The following is a 16,924-nucleotide window of genomic DNA, read 5'->3' as shown; positions in this document are numbered from 1 at the left end:
GCTGCAACCTAGATATTCCAAATGCCTTCACAAGACTGCAAAGCTAATGTAATAGCAACTTCTTTATAAGCAAATGTATAGATGATAATAATCCTGTCTTGTACATATTTGTACTTCAAAAAAGAGTAGAAAAGAGTTGTGGTCTAATGGATTAAGCTTACAGTTTGCAGATTTTTTTAAGTGGAAACACTAACAGGATTTTCGGAAAAAAAGAATCTATTCTGAAATTTACCATGGAAAAAACTGTCCTGCGTCTCTCAGCATATGCCACAAACAGCATTGATGGTGATGGAGAGCCTTGTGCTTTTATGAATGCAAAAGGAAAAGACCTTGCATGTCTTCAATACTTTTTTCCCTACTTTGCTGGCATTAAAGTTTTGAGATGAGTATAGGTAAGCAAACTGTATGAGTAAGATGAAAACCTGAAGCTTACAAATGAACTGTGACAGTGCGTGTGCAGTTTGCAATGAAAGCTTCGAGCTACTCTTCTGCTACAGATTACCCTTGTTAGGAAATCCATGTTGACAGAAACATATTACAGAGAGCAGGCAAACTTAAATTCAAAAGAGGGTCTATAAACAACCTGAGGCTTGATATTGAGCATATCCTTATGATAGTCAAGACTAATATTTCTAGCTGTTTGAGAAGGAATTCCACAGGCTTTCCTTTAGTCTGAAACCTCATAATGTGCGTTGTAACAAGAAGAAATCAATTACAGCTTCAGGAAAACCCAAATATTTCCATTTGGGATACAAAGAAAAGTGGGGGGTTGGGTTAAAATTTTTAGCTTACTACCCACAAATAAATGATTAGAAACATCAATCACTGTAAACAACTTACTGGTTTGTAGAGGAAGAAAAAGAAATCCTCAGCTCAAAAGCAATATAGAAAAGGCAGACTACGAAAAAATGCTTGGGAAGTTTGATGTCAGTGGTAAGATGTATAGACAGTTTCATACACAGATGTTACTCCATTACCCAGAAAAGTTTTATTGATGTCATTAATTGGTTAGTCAGAGAAACAGTCATAAGTTTTTGTTCATTTATTCCTTTTTTGGGAAAAGGAGGAGGTTTGTGAAGTGTGCTGGAACAAACTACAATTAGTACTCCAATGGAAGATTGAACTATCAAACCACGGAGTCGATACAAGAACAACTCTTGATGGAAAGCAACTGTACTGACTATAGTATTTTTAAAACTTCACTCTGACTTCTGTTAGGTAAAACAATGACACACCACAATTTTAGCACATTATTCAAAAACTAACCTAAAGCCAAAAAAAACTTGCTGTTTAAGCTTTCTCTAACCTGACAGCCAAGAGTGACATTCATTATGGTGTATAACCATTAAGTGAACTGGAAAAGTCTTCTTGCATGAGATACCTTGGTTGTAGCCAACAGAGACAATATTCTACCTCTTTAAAATGAGACTTAAGATGTTATACAGTATTGCTAACTGAGGTTAGATTTTCAAAGTAATTTTACTTTGTTTTTTAATTTTTTACTTATGTCACATCTCATTAATGCAAAATCATCGTGTGAAAGAAACTCTATATGCAGGGTTTCAATGCTCTAGTCAAGACCGATATGGAGGACCATTCACATTTCAATTGACACTACCATGAACAATAGAAGGCAACTGCCAATTGTACCTGGGAGTAAGGGAGAGGATCATCACCATTTGTCTCCACATTCAAGCTTTCATAAGGTTCAAAATCCTCAGAGTACTCAAGAGGAGGTTTAATGCAGAGTTTCATCCCTTTTTCTGTTTTAATCTCCACAGTTTTCTGTTAAAAGCAGCATTCAAAGAAATTAGACATCTTTTGTGCTACCAGCAGTACAAAAAGAATAATCATCACATTTTACATAACAATACCTGGATCAAATGATGCTTTTCCCCTCTGCTCCATAGAAGGTTTCTGTCCTCCCTGAGCTCACCTTTGGGTTCCTGTGTTATGGCTTAACTGCACTAGTCAGATGCCCCACCTGCTGCTGCTATCCTCAGAGTGGGTCAGGCCCAGCAAACATCATGCATTTCGCACCAAAGTGAGTGCCCATCGGAGTTCACCCCCTCACCTCAACAAGTAAGTGAAAAACTGATAGGACTAGGGACACAGCAATCAACAGAGCAGCTGCGGTGGAATCACTTCAAGCACAGGCATGTAAAGAAGTGCTGGTGGAACAACCTTATGGCAAAAGCTCTCATGCCTCTTCTGGGGAATCAGCGTGCTTGGCTGTCTCCCTGAAATGCATCTACACTGATGAAGAACACAGGGAACAGGAGGAGTCAGATGCTTGTATCCAGTTACAGGGTATGACCTCATTGGGATCACAGAGATACAGTGGGATAGCTTACAAGGCTGAAGTGTTGTGACAGATGAATACAGGCACAGGCTCTTTAAGAAAGATAGGCTGAGAAGGTGAGAAGGAATTACCACCCTTTATGTGTGAGAGAGCTGGAATGTACAGAGTTCTGCAAAGAAGAGGTCAGGAGACAGTAAAAACCAGTGGGCAGACAGCATGGGTGCTGTTATAGGAGGTATCTGTATGGACCTCCTGATCACAAAGAAGTAGATGAGGCCTTCCTCAAAAAGCTGGGACCCTTTTCCTCATGGAGGACTTTAACACACCTGTTATCTGCTGGAAAGACAACATAGCAGGGCTCAAAAGCAATCTATCTAGGAGATCTTTAGAGTGCACAGAGGATTAAGAAGCCAACAAGCACAGATGTGCTGCTGGAGATGCTGAGAGAGCTGGGACTCTTCAGCCTGGAGAAAAGAAGGTTCGGGGGTGGGGGTGTGCATCATCAAAGTGTATAAATTCCTGACAGGTATCTGCTCACTGATAGGACAAGAGGCAATGAACACAGATTTTAAAAAACAAAGACAAACAAACAAAAGCAAACAAAAAAAAAAAACAAACAAAAAAGCCCAAACACAAATCCAAACCCAACATGAAATTCCATCTGAACAGAAGGAAAAAAAATACTGTGGGGTGATCAAACATTGGAATGCCTGAGCACAGGGATTGGTCCAGATGAACTCAGGAGTTCCCTTTCAACCACAATAATTCTGTGATTCTGTAATATCTGTGTATGAAAATGACTACTTGAAGTAACTGTAGGTTTTGGAAGATGTGTTACTCTTGTGTATATGAGGGGAAAATGTTCTGCCATAAGCATTCAAGCACAAAGATTTCTTTGCTTTTGTAAATGTCAGACACGGCTGTGAAAGTCATTCAAATTAACTTTTACTTCAGAATTAGGATGCAATCAAAGTATGCACACTGTCAGTTAACTCGAGCATGGCTGAAGAGGGATAGAAGATTTGAGAAACTCATATTTCTGTACCACAGAATTATCTGTTTTTCCCCACTTTTTAATTCTGTTGCAGGCAACAGAAGAGGACTGTTTCATTAAAGGTAACGTGTGATCCAGAAGTCTGTGCATTGATTCTAAACTTAGTTATCTGGTGTTCATACACTCCTCTAACATTTTGTAACTGCCAGGAGCAGATATCCTAAGGCAGCCTGGTTTTTGATAGAATGTGCTCTTCAATAAGTCTTTCTTGCCACCTTATAGCATACCTTAACATAGCTTACATTTGTTTGAACATGACCTGCTAGCTGAGAAAATTAATTCAACTAAGCAGTAAGCGTGACAAGTAATGCAGCCTTGAAACCTGAATATGCAATATTTGCTGAAAGAAAACCTGCATGATATGAACACTTGATCTGCAGTGACACAAGCCCCTGATCACCACTCACTCAAGCACGGATCTGATATCGAGCCAGGGCTAATCAGGGTAATTATTTGGGTGACATGTCTCAGTTGTTCAGAATTGACATTCAGGACAGTTTAAGTAAGATCCTTCTTTAGGCCAGGTGGAAAAAATACACTGATGTTTCTCCAGGAAACCAATAACTACGTACCTAATGGCTTCAAATTTCTTATGCGGAGGGACCATATTATCTATTGGCAGGGACTTCTATTATCTACATGCATCTTTCTTTCTTCTGATCTACTAGAATCTGTCACAAAGTACAACTCAAGCTATACAAATTACACCTCTGTGCCCCTTAATACTATTGCAGGGTGCAAAAGAGCAGTGACAGGAAGGGATATTTCTTCAAAAGTTTCTCTACCCTTTTCACTAGATAAGTTCTCTAGGCTTGCCATCAGAGATGTCAAACAGCAGCTATTATGCTGGAGGACAGACTGAGCCAGTCATGTCAAGGCTTTAGAGGTTTCTATTACAGTCACCACTGAAACCAGATCCTTTCAATGAGGTTCGCCTCTTCAGGCTTCAAAGTAGACACAAAACTGGTCATGATATCATTTCATATTGTCACTCAGTATCCATACCAAACCAAGATTCAGATGCTACAATAGTCCCAGCTACCCACTATCTACCAGTTGCAATCAATTCCCCCTAAAATTATTTACTATATAAGAATTAGTTCAGAGATGCACTCTTTCAATCTCTTTCTTACCTGAAGCCAAGCTCTGCGTTGTATTTTCCTTGATACAGTCTGTATGCTGTGTTCTTGAAACTCTCCCTCTTCTAGCTGGGCTGCTTCTTCAGAACAGAGACAAGACAAAACAGATATATGGTATCTGACAATATACACCTTAGTCTGCATTCTTTTCTTTCCCCCTCCACATCCCACCTTACTGTCAAGTAAGTCCTTGACATGTGAATGGTATCAATAACTGAAAAGGCAATCCACTTCAGATATTGCCTAGTTGTGTATTAGAAGTAGGAGTCTTGAACCTCTTCAGGGACACTCATCATCATGTGTATTCCAGAGAATAAATTGTTTAAACATACATTAGCTTAACAGCAAGTGAAGCCCCATGTTCATTGATACAGAAGGGTAGAATTATGTTCTAGGATAGGGGTACACATCATTCATTCTAACTCCTAGCTGGATATACAGTAACCTGTCTCAGGAAGCCAGCTGATCTCAGAATCCATGCTACTGAAGGCAGACTCTTACAGACAGGTCCTGGTGAACACTAGGTGATGGGCTGGGTTTACAAAGGAATACTGTGTGTTTACTTGCCAACTAAAGAAACGTAAGAGATTGGCAAATTAAACAGAATGTATTAGGTATTACACTGTGCAGAGAAGCATTTTTCATGTACAAGTCAAGGACATACAGTAAGTGTATTCTATAAGTGAAAATAAAATAAGTGAAGGACGAACAATCATTTTCATTCATTTGTAAGGCAAGAAAAAATTGGTTCCAGAACTTCTGCAAAAATTCTGTGCATGGTCAAGAAGAACTAAGGGTTCCTGTGCTGGAAATGGTCCCAACTTACAGTGGAACAATGTTTTTTTGAGAAGATGTGTTGATTGAGACAAAGAGACAAGCATCTTGCAGGACACATCAGCACCCTCAATGGAACAAGGACATCATTAACACTCTCAAGAGCATCCTAAATAAAGGCATCTTACTTCCCCCTATGCGCAAGGCAGATTTACAGCTTCCATTTCTTCTCAGTGGAGAAAAACAGCTGAAGCAAAACCTCTTTCCTTTAAGCCATAATTTAATGGTCACCCTAAGCCAGCAGAAACTGGCACTACCAATAAAAGAAGCAGTCATCCTGTGTAGGTCATAGACTCATGGAAAGATTTAGTTTGGAAGGAACCACTGGAGGTCACCTAGCCTAACCTTCCATTCAAAGCAGGGCTTACTTCAAAATTAGATCAGGTTGCTCATTACAACTTTCAATACCACATTTTCTATCTGTGTTGGACAACCCAACACACACCTGTGCAGTGAACTGTTCAGGGAATTCACATGGACAAGTTTTAACTCAGGAAAAACATAAAAGAAAGATCACTTTTAATTGTAGTCACTTGTGCAATCTGGTTTACCATGAGATTGTACAAATGCTAGTACAAGCAGATACAACAGGCACAGGGCAGGACCATTCTTGGGGGAACAGTGTACGCCTTTGCCAATTTACAGTGATTATAAAATTACAGAGCAAGAAAAACGAGATGTTCTACTGCTTCAGCACAAAGCATATGTCTTAGGCCTGAAACCGGACTAAGAACAGAGAGGAAAAGGAATGGACTGCTCCAAGGAAGAAAAACAGCCCTTCCAACTAGAGGGCCTGTTACTCCATCACGCTATCCTTAAGTAACTCCAGAAATATTCTGCAGTCATTATCACTGGTGCTGATTGCTATGGGGCTCTTCTGGCACTGAGGGCAAACTGTCCTGAGATTACAATGCTAGAAGAGAGGTCTGACTCAGTCTCTGCTTTGGGACAGAATTAGAAACATCTTTCACCTCCTAAGCAATCTGTCTCTTCTAAGCAACGTCCCAGAAGGCCACACACACGTGCTACAAACTTAAGTAGAACAAAGGGACAGGGTAGGTCTTATGCTACCACTGCTGAGTACGTGGTTCTCAGAACTGCATCTTTTGTGATGGTTTCATGTCACCAGGTTTCTCTAAACCAGGAAAAACAACAGCTCCCAGGCAGAAGTTGATGCAGCTGAGCTTGTCATCTGTGCTATAAACATTACTTTAGAACAAAAAAAAAATCCTTCTCATGCGGTGGATGAGATTTGAATACCAACCACTACCTGTTTCAGCATACAAAATAGGCTCACTGGTGTCATTCCATTGGAGACTTGAGCTAACAGTGCTTATTCTAGTAGCCAAGAACTGAGCAGTACATCATCAAAATACTACTTGTAATCAAAGGAGATTCCATGCTATTCTTAAGCCACATGTTTGTGACCACATTGACATTCACTGGAAGTACACACATGGTTGTGAAACTGTGCCTAGGTTACACACCCAAAAAAGAACAGTATACCTAGAGACAAACTTCACTACCTTAGAAGCCCATCATTTACTTTAATTCAATTACTAAGTCTAAGTAAATGCAAATAGTTGATTAATCCCTATTATCATTAATGACTCCTAGGGAACACAGACAAAGAAAATAGTCCAGACAAATACGTTTATGATGACACTTTCAGGAGCCACAAGAAGGGATCTGTGCCCATTCTGTATTGCCAAGTATCACACATTCCTAATTTTTCAGAGAAGACTAATCCTATAGACAGATGCTTTAGAAGTAATAAATGATACAATAACTCTCATGGAAGATGGATAGGGGAGAAAACTTAGGGCGGTATTTCAGCTAGAAATCATTTATGTTAAGTAAAATCATATTCAGTTATGGAGAAGAAATGCCTAGAAATGAAACAGACCACAAACTGCTAAGGTACTACCCCCAGGCAAGAAACTAATAAGGATCACCACTGAGTCCCACTCTGGACTCTGGTGGCAAAATCAAACAGAAGAAGAAAAATGACAGGATGATGACTCAGTTGCTATCTCTCACTGCTGCTACATGTGTTTAAAATACACATGTATTTTTCTTAAAAAAAAAATGCTAGGTAGCTGAGAAACAGCAAAACAGAGATAATGCTACTGTCTCTACGTTGATGGAGTTGAGGAAAGGAACAGACTGCCATTGAAGTCTTTAAAGGCTCCTAAGACATAATGAAATACTCCACCTCAACAGAATCAAATGGCATTAAGTGACCATAAAAATAAACAACTTTAGTTAAGCTTAGAGGTAACAGCTACATAGCAGAACTTTAAGAGGAAATTTCTTTTGACAGAGTTCAATTACAGCTGCTGCCACAATGTCCCTGAACAATTTTGGACCAAAAAAGTCAAAGACACTGTTTTACACCCTCTGTAGTTACCTAAAGGTATATCCCAGGATACCAATGATGTCACACATCCCAGTGTGACGAAGCACACAATTTCCTTCATTTTCAATATATCCCATAACATGAACTTTTTGCATCATTACACAAGCTTTTCCTTTTATGCAGCACAGTGAAACTAGGTGACTATCTGATTCCTTACTGCCACCCTGTATAGCTTGCAAGAAATTACATAGCAGTCAGCTAAGCCTGAATACACTTAAACGTGAAAGTGAATAGTATGTAAAAGAAAGAGATGCTGAAGTTAGAGTAACTGTTAGAAGTTACTAAAAGTTAGTTTTTAGTATTTTTGAGATTAATGAATTTTCAATTGTAACAACTTATCATAAAGGTAACCTTTGAAACCCTTTATCTTCATTTTAAGTAAAACTAAAGCTTAACTAGCCACTGTCTATGCAGCAACAGATTAAGAAAATACAGCCTAAGATAGACTGGTTGTAGCAAGTGTGAGGATAACCGACTAAGGTTGGGAAACTGCTTTACATAGGGATTTAGTAAAATCAACTTCATTTTCATTATGCTAAATAGATTAGAAGGCCAGTAAGCCCACACTTTATAACTTCATACATGCAAAATTATTCCTGTCACTACACTGCTCTCTATGACAGACTTAAATTAGAAACAAAACCCACATTTTTAAATAAAGCCAGCTAATCACCGGCAGAAAATGGTAGATTTTCTTTACTTCAAATATTTAAATAAAGCTTAGCTGTCTTTTTCTGACAACTATTACAGTTTAAACATGATTTATGAGCTTAGTGCAGCTATTAGTGGATATAATTTGATTATAGTCTGTATCATCAAATGTAATTTGTCTACAGGACACCAGACTTAGATAACACTGAAGTCCATCAGATTTTAAAGCCTATTAACAGTGTTATACATCAAAGAAAGGTTTATCATCATGTGAAACTGACAATTTATATACATTTCTAATCTTCCAGCTTTAGTTATAACTGTTTAACAAATAGAGAAGCAAGGAAGTTAAACTTTAGAATTAGTCAGGGATCAACTGAGAAATTGATAGGGTATTACAGACACCACCTATTACGTACAATCAACTTGAGTACTCTGATGAGAGTCCCATGCAATTTCATTTCACCAAGCTCAAATGCTGCTGTTACTTTATCATAGCCTGACCAGTAACCTCACCAACTGAACTACAGCTCTGATGAGTAAATGTTTAAAATCTCTGGAAAACTCTCATGTAACTCACCATTTGTCCTGGTGGTCCCTGTCTCATTTTTAAGGCTGCCATGTGATTTGATTTTTCTGCGGTAATTTCTCCGCTCTGAATTAGCTCCGTTCAGATACAGAGAAAATCCTCGTTCTAACTGCTCCAGTTTGATTTGTAGGGGATCCTTTCTTTTTAAACGTTCCAATAACCTGAAGTAGAAAGGATAACGTAATTCCTCCTTATGCAGTGCACAGATAAGCATGCACATAAAGTCAGATATGGTTTGATGACACTGATGATACGATGTTCCAAAACCATATGATGTCCCAAAACTGAAAAATGTGTTTCCAGTTCACAAGACAAAAACCTTCCCTCTAAGCCATAGAAAAAAAAAAATCCAAACTATTTTATTGATAAATTTGTCTAGAATTTCAAGTACTTAAAAAAATATTGTGATCTCCTCTAGACATAAGAACTTTGATGTACTTGGCAAACAAAGAAAAGAGAATCACCGAATGCTTTAAGGCACAGTAAGTCAGACTTTGCAGCACAAGTTTAAAAAGCAAGTTCTTTAACTTTCACAACTGCTGATATTAGATACTATATTAGTGCACAACAGATATTACATACTCAACGGTGGTAACAATTCACAGTATCACAGTATGCTAGAGGTTGGAAGGGACCTCAAAAGATCAGCTAGTCCAATCCCCCTGCCAGAGCAGGAACACCTAGATAAGGTTACACAGGAATGTGTTCAGGCGGGTTTTGAATGTCTCCAGAGAAGTAGACTCCACAACCTCCCTGGGCAGCCTGTTCCAGTGTTCTTACCGGTTTCTCTGCTGAAGCCATATTAAATATTCGTCATGTTTTTCATCAAAGTCAGTCACCATGTCCTTAATATAAAACTGAAATAAGAATTTAATCGTCACACTTAAGCATAGAAATTATTTATTACAGAGTACTACTGGCTTTGCACCCTCAATAGACAAGAATGCCATAAACTGAAACAAGTTCCTTCTACAAAGCATAAAATTGTCAGTGGATCGAATGAAATTCCTGAAGAAGAGGAAACTTACTTGCTTTACATATTTTTCAGAACACTTTCCCATCTACCAAATAGATAAAAATATGAGTTTATAATCCATGAACTGACAATCAAGTCAATTATGGGGGACAAGCTGAAAGGGGCACGCCCAAAGCTCAGCTGTAAGATGATTTTCCTGAATTGCTACTGCTCATAAGGTCAGTCAATTCTAGAACAGTGTTAATTCTATTAATTATTATTCATTCTAGAGGCTGTATACATTTAAATTGTTTAATAAAATATTTTACCTTGCTTGCCTTTCAGGAAAATGAACTTTGCCAGCAATCCCCACCAATTATCCCAGAGTAACTGCTGCAACTTGTGGTAGGGTGCCCTCTTACACACTCAGAAGCTTAAACTTGCCACCAGAGCTGTTCAATTTACTTCTGCACAAAACCAAACCAAACAAAAACAAAAAAACCCACGACGGAACAAAAAAAAAACAAAACCCACCCAAAACACAAACCCACAAACCAACAACCAAGCCCCCTCTAAACATACCGACCTCTTACCGACTGCGGGTTCTTTGCTACAGTACTGCCCGTCCCGCGGCCCGGCTCAGATAAGGCAGTGCGCGGGCTGGCCTAACAGCTCTCCCGACCGACAGAGCAGGGCCGCACGTCCCGCCCGCCCGCCCGCCCGCCCGCCCGCGCTGTACCTGCGCTGTACCTGCGCTGTACCTGCGCTGTACCTGCGCTGTACCTGCACAGCCCGGGAAGAACGAGAGCAAAGCCCCGGCGGGCACAGAGCCAGCCACAACTCGGCGAGGGGCAGCCGACCCAGGCCAGGCCGCGCCGCCGCTGCCCTGTTTGTGCGTTTCCTTGGTTACCGTCGCGGAGGTGATCTCACTTCCTTCGCGCGGCCCGGAAGCCCTTGCGGGTATGGAGGCGCTGTGGGCAATGGTGGACGAGGTGGCTCTGGAGGGGCTGGACGGGATCACCCTGGGCGCCCTGTGGTACCGTCTGGGCACCCGGTCGCCGCCCTTCCCGCTGCCGCTGGAGCCCGCCACGCAGCAGCTCCTCTGGGCCGCGCTCAGCGCACAGCCCGATGTCAGCTTCTACCTGCTGCCGCTGGCGCGCCCGCCGCTCCGCCTGCACGACCGGTGAGGGCCGCTGCGGGAGACGGTGCCCCCCTCTCGCCGATCCGCGCTGCCGCGCTTCCCGTGTCCCGCTGCGCTGGGTGCCTCACGGGGAGGGCTCGCTTCTTTGCGGGGTTAATTGGGCCTGGTTGCTTCCTCGGCCGCCCCGGTAGCTGCACGAGCCGCCTGTGCTCCTTCACCGGAGCCGCTCGGGTTTAGCTGAAAGAATGCCGAAGTGGGCTGGTCGGCGGCAGGCAGAGAGGAGGGGGGGGTTTGAAGCCTGCTCTGCAGGAGACCTGTGCAGGAGTCCTGGCTAGATTTCTGCTCAAATAAATAGTCAAATTTATTTGACTGGCAAGATTTCTGCTCAAATAAATAGTCAAATGACTATTTGCCACTTATCTACAAGCAGAATTTATGTCCATGGGCATGAGCGTGGATGTACCCGTTGTTTTCCTTTTCTGCAACTAGTATTTATATGTGTTTCTTTTATCCCCACCATTTAAATATCCTTGAATTTTTGAAGATTGGCTAATGTATTCCCCTTCTGCTCCTTCATACACTCTGCCTGCTGATAAGGTTTGGTCGTGCTCGAGGAGTGCAGCTCTGCGCTTTGTGTTTTTCCAGCTTTGAGGTTTCAAAAGAGTTTCATTTTCCCAAGGTATTTCATAGAGATATCAGCATTGTTTGTGTTATATTTCGGTTCCAAAATCCTCTTTCTCAGTAAAATGTTGGCTCTGCTTTCATTTCAGGTATGAAGAAATAGACCTTGAAACAGGAATACTAGAAACCAAAAGAGATCCTGTTCCTCTGGATGATATTTATCCTGTCCACATGATTTTGGATAATAAAGATGGCATCCAGGGTTCCTGCCAGTATTTTAAAGAGAGAGTAGATATCACTGATCAAATTAGGAGGAAGGATTTGCAGCCCTGTTATACTTATGTAGAAGCTGTTGAAAAGTGAGTGAAATTTTTGTGTCTATAAAGGTTATTAACTTCAGTTTTAAAATTTAGCCCTCTCTCAGTCTGTGCAGATTATATCAAGAGTGGTGTTTGGGGGAGTAAGTGATCTCTCTGTTTTTATTGCACTAATAATAATTTATTACTTTCCCTACTGTTTTGTAGGTGGGGAGAGAAGCTAGTCATTGTTGCTTCCCAAGACCAGCGCTACAGAGCTTTGATAGGCTGGGAGGGGGACCCTGACTTAAAGCTCCCAGACTTCTCCTACTGTATTCTGGAGCGTTTAGGCCGTGCTAGGTGGCAAGGAGAGCTTCAGAGGGACCTTCACAGTGGGGCTTTCAAGTAAGTTTATGTCTTGCTGTACGAATGAAATCAAAGCTAATAAGTTTCCACTGGCTGTCTATAAAGATCTGTCCACTTAAGGCTTCCTATGTATTGATTTAAACTCTTGTTTGTATTGATAGCGGCTCATCCTTACTACCAGGAGCACTGGGTTGTTAGAGCCTGTAGTGCTTAAAGCGTACTGATCTCTTCCTTGAGTTCATTATATTACCTGTCATTTTTTCATGGAACCAGAGATTGTCTGTTGGATTAATACATGTTTCTAATTTGTAGAAGTTCTTGTTTTCTCTAAATCACTTTTTCTTCAAATTTGGGTGAAGTAATGGTTTTTATTTACTTTTCTTAAGGCATCTTATCCTGCCCAAGTTCTGAAGAAATTCTTTGTCCCCAGAATTTGTGCTGTGTAACATAGAATCATAGAATAGTTAGGGCTGGAAAGGACCTTGAGATCATCAAGTTCCAACCCCCCTGCGATGGACAGGGGCACCTCACACTGAACCATGTCTCCCAAGGCTCTGTCCAGCCTGGTTTTGAACACCACCAGGGATGGAGCATTCACAGCTTCCCTGGCCAACCCATTCCAGTGCCTCACCACCCTCACAGTAAAGAACTTCTTCCTTATATCCAATCTAAACTTCCCCTGTTTACGCGAGTACACACTGAAGCCGGCTCATGTTAAGTTTCTCATCAACCAACACCCCCAAGTCCTTTTCCACAGGGCTGCTCTGAATCTCTTCTCTGCCCAGCCTGTAGCTGTGTCTGGGATTGCTCCGACCCAGGTGTAGGACCTTGCACTTGGCATGGTTAAACTTCATGAGGTTGGCATCAGCCCAGCTCACAAGCATGTCGAGGTCCCTCTGGATGGCATTCCTTCCCTCCAGCAGATCAACCGAACCACGCAGCTTGGTGTCACTGGCAAACTTGCTGAGGGCGCACTCAATCCCACTCTCCATGTCACTGACGAAGATGTTGAACAAGACCAGTCCCACACTGATCCCTTAGGGCCACCACTGATTACTGGTCTCCAGCTGGACATTGAGCCATTGACCACAACTCTTTGTATGCAGCCATCCAGCCAGTTCTTTATCCACCAAGTGATCCATCCGTCAAGTTGATGTCTTTCCAATTTAGAGACAAGGATGTCATGTGGGACAGTGTCGAACGCTTTACACAAGTCCAGGTGGATGACATCAACTGCTCTGCCCCTGTCCATCAGTTCTGTAGGCCCATCATAGAAGGCCACCGAATTGGTCAGGCAGGATTTCCCCTCAGTGAAGCCATGCTGGCTGTCACCAAGCGCCTTGTTATTTTTCATGTGCCTTAGCATGCCTTCCAGGAGAATCTGCTCCAAGATTTTGCCAGGCACAGAGGTGAGACTGACTGGTCTGTAATTCCCCGGGTCATCCATTTTACCCTTCTTCAAAATGGGGGTTATATTTCCCTTTTTCCAGTCATCGGGAACTTCACCTGACTGCCATGATTTCTCAAATATGATGGCCAGCGGCTTAGCAACTTCATTCGCCAGCTTCTTCAGGACCCGCAGATGGATTTCATCAGGACCCATGGACTTGTGCACGTTCAGACCACACTTGTGCACACCACTTGTGCAACCAGTTCCTCTCCTACAGTGGGCCCAAGGTCTTCATTCTCACAGCCCCTGGGTCTGCCTTCCAAGACTTGGGTGGTGCGGTCAGAGCCTTTGCCAGTGAAGACCGAGGCAAAGAAGCCATTAAGAGCCTCAGGCTTCTCCAAATCCTGTGTAGCCAGTTCTCCTGATAGCTTCCAGAGAGGGCCCACGTTGTCCATAGTCTGTCTTTTATTTGCAACATCTTTCCTCTATTACCGGAACAGCAGCCTGAGTTACCAGCTCCCAGATTAGACCATATATTTTGTGGATAGAGTAGCATTACACAGCCTCTTGAGGAATTCCTGGTATTGGAGTGCTGGAGAATATTAGCATTGCTGCTAAGGATTCACTGCTTTTAGGAGATGAAGCTTGTAAACCACACTGGCATTGTTTTTTTGCCACTTGGGAAGCTCTTTTAGGTAACTAAGATGATGGGTGCAGAGGGGAAATATTTTGTGGGCACTTTTATGTCAGTTCAGTTGCCTAAGACAACTCAAAATGGAGTGAGATGAATATCAAAGTTATTGCAAGGGGGGCTGTGATTGTAGTGTAGCTGGATTTAGGAGAGGATGGAGAAGGAGGGCATGAGACTACAATAATGGTTCAGCTGTCTCATTAAACCATGCCATGACACTGATTATGCATAGGGACTGTACGTTGAAACTGGAGGTATTTCTCTGTGTTTAATGAGATTAACTATGAAAATCAATTTCACAGTTTATCTTAATTTTGGCAGTTCCTAATTTTGAGATTGTCTTTTTGACAATTAACATATGTTGCCAAGACCATAGGTAATTTAGGTAAAGTGTTTTGGGATTAGAATTAATTAGAATTTATCTGCAGAAATTCCTATGCCTATAGATATCTTGCCATCTTTTCTTTAGAGTGGATGCTGGAAAAATTCATTATCACCGAAGAGTGTTGGACAGAAATGGTCTCATAACAATGCAGTCCCATGTCATAAGACTACCAAGTGGATCACAGCAACACTCAATTCTTCTGCTTCTGACTCGCTTTCATGTTGATAGGTATGTGCCACTCAAGTGTTTTAAAGATCTCCTGACTAGATTGTGACCTTTTATGGTGATGGAAGATTGCTCTGTTGTCACAGAACCATCACAGTTTCCTGCTATTGACTCTTCTCAATTTCTTCATTGCCTCCTTTTGTGAGTGCTGGACAGTTTAAAACTTACTTGTCTTGGAGCTGTATACAGTAAGGGTATTGTAGTTCCTCTCACCTTCCTGCATAAACCTAACTCTTCATATTGTGGCACTAAGCTTTCTGATAATTTTGAGTGTTCTCACTTCACATGCATTCCTAATAGATTTTTTTTTTTGTTTTCCTGTCTTCGTTGTGATTAAAACTTGTACTTCTGTGGATTGCCAATGAAGCAACAGCCTGGGCTAGTCACTGTTACCTCAGTTGAAGTCTCTTCTTAGTGCTATTCACAGAAGGAAAAACCTTGTAATTTCTAAAGCAATCTGAGAACACTTCAGCGTACTTTCCCTAGAGAGTGACCTTTTGTAAAGGTACAACTCATGTTTATAAAGCTTGTATGCATGCTTACATGTAAAATCATTTCTTGGTTAGGAGAAGCAAATACGATATTCTGATGGAGAAACTCTCAAGTATGCTAAGTGCTCGTTCAAACCAGATGGAGACATTAGGAAACCTGAGGGAAGAACTGGTGAGATTCATTACTCTTTCAAATTCTCACTAATATAGAATCGCGATGGTAGGTATCAAAGGCAGTGATTTGTACTGCCTGATTTTTTAAGTTGCACAAAATTTGGAGGTAAAATATCAAAAGAAGGATCTTTAAAACCTACTAGATCAAGTTGCCGTTTGTCAAAACGAAGGAGTTCTGCTCAGTCCACAGATTCAGAAAAGTTTGTCAGTGGATATCATTATGCAGTTCTGACTTGCAATGCTGCTGCTTATTTGGACAGTAGAGTCAGAGGGATAGAACACACTCCAGAAGCCTCTTGTGCTCTGCCTGGTGTCTGCACTAGCAGGATTTAAGATCCTTCTTTAATATCCTACTCCACAATACTGTGATTTAAGAAGAGGCAGTATGAATGTCTTTGATACTAATCACCTACAGGTGAGACATTTTGGCTACAATGACTTCTGTCGTTTCTCTTTGTGTTAGGGTCTTTGTGAAAGAACCTTCAAACGTCTGTATCAATATATGATGAATGCTGGCCTAGCCAAGGTAGTATCCATCCCATTACGAGATATAAACCCTGGTGGAGGACCCTACAAGACAAAGAAAGGTAGCTAGAATCATGTCTTTGCTTTTTTTTTGTGTAATTACATTGATACTATTCTTTCTATAAGCTTCAAATATTAAAAGATATGTAAGTGAAAAATCTGCCTATGCAATTACATGGAGAAATGTATTAATAAAGCTAGAATACTGCAGCCCACTTGAATTAGGCGTTTGTTCCAGGTTTTTAAGAAATGACTGGAGTCAAGTTTGCTGTATATCAGCTTAAGCTGTTTCAGTTGATTGTGACTCCTAATAAAACTGCTTACACCAATACAGAGAGCAGGAACAAAGAGCAGTCTGCTGACCTTTCTGGTTGAATGGCAAATCAATAAACTTGACAAAAATATATTACAAGTTATATAAAACAAAAAAAGCTATTATGAAATAAGCTGAAGAAACGGACCATCTTAGTTACGGCTTTTGCTGAAATTCTGCCTTTTGCTGAAAGTCATGAGAATGCAAAATTTCTGTGGAAAGTTTAGTATCAAATGATGAAAGTAGGCTTCTACAGCACTACCTTGGAATTCTTGAAGTAAGCAAGATAGCCAACAAGTACTGTTCAAAAAAGCCGTAGTCTACTGGGGGATAGTTTAATGCATAACTAGTTTTGAATTCAAA

At 41.2% G+C, this 16,924-nt stretch overlaps 2 protein-coding genes across 9 annotated transcripts in view; one reads left to right on the top strand and one right to left on the bottom strand.

Annotated features, from left to right (window-relative positions):
* The window catches only part of KATNIP (katanin interacting protein), a 60,234-nt gene extending 49,281 nt beyond the window's left edge, over positions 1 to 10,953 (bottom strand). For 3 of the 6 annotated variants that reach the window (XM_061358207.1, XM_061358205.1, XM_061358204.1), the window contains exons 1-5: positions 10,854 to 10,953; positions 9,769 to 9,845; positions 8,980 to 9,149; positions 4,490 to 4,575; positions 1,651 to 1,785 (exon numbers count right to left, since the gene is read on the bottom strand). In XM_061358207.1, coding sequence (XP_061214191.1) covers positions 1,651 to 1,785; positions 4,490 to 4,575; positions 8,980 to 9,149; positions 9,769 to 9,830 — 453 coding nt within the window. In that variant the 5' untranslated portion in view covers positions 9,831 to 9,845; positions 10,854 to 10,953. The remainder of the gene's footprint in view (positions 1 to 1,650; positions 1,786 to 4,489; positions 4,576 to 8,979; positions 9,150 to 9,768; positions 9,846 to 10,853) is intronic. The other 3 variants (XM_061358202.1, XM_061358203.1, XM_061358206.1) reach the window with 3 other exon arrangements.
* Positions 10,906 to 16,924, top strand: part of GTF3C1 (general transcription factor IIIC subunit 1) — a 41,526-nt gene continuing 35,507 nt past the window's right edge. For all 3 annotated transcript variants that reach the window (XM_061358200.1, XM_061358201.1, XM_061358199.1), the window contains exons 1-6: positions 10,906 to 11,126; positions 11,855 to 12,064; positions 12,230 to 12,406; positions 14,918 to 15,061; positions 15,625 to 15,721; positions 16,187 to 16,310. In XM_061358200.1, the coding sequence (XP_061214184.1) occupies positions 10,906 to 11,126; positions 11,855 to 12,064; positions 12,230 to 12,406; positions 14,918 to 15,061; positions 15,625 to 15,721; positions 16,187 to 16,310 (973 nt within the window). The remainder of the gene's footprint in view (positions 11,127 to 11,854; positions 12,065 to 12,229; positions 12,407 to 14,917; positions 15,062 to 15,624; positions 15,722 to 16,186; positions 16,311 to 16,924) is intronic.

Source organism: Neopsephotus bourkii, unplaced genomic scaffold (assembly GCF_033783945.1).
Source record: "Neopsephotus bourkii isolate Nb327-2 ecotype Australia unplaced genomic scaffold, CSIRO-AGI_Nbou_v1 NB_940, whole genome shotgun sequence".
Taxonomy (NCBI): domain Eukaryota; kingdom Metazoa; phylum Chordata; class Aves; order Psittaciformes; family Psittacidae; genus Neopsephotus; species Neopsephotus bourkii.
Note: the sequence above shows the minus strand (reverse complement) of the source record. Positions and strands in the feature narration are given on the sequence as shown.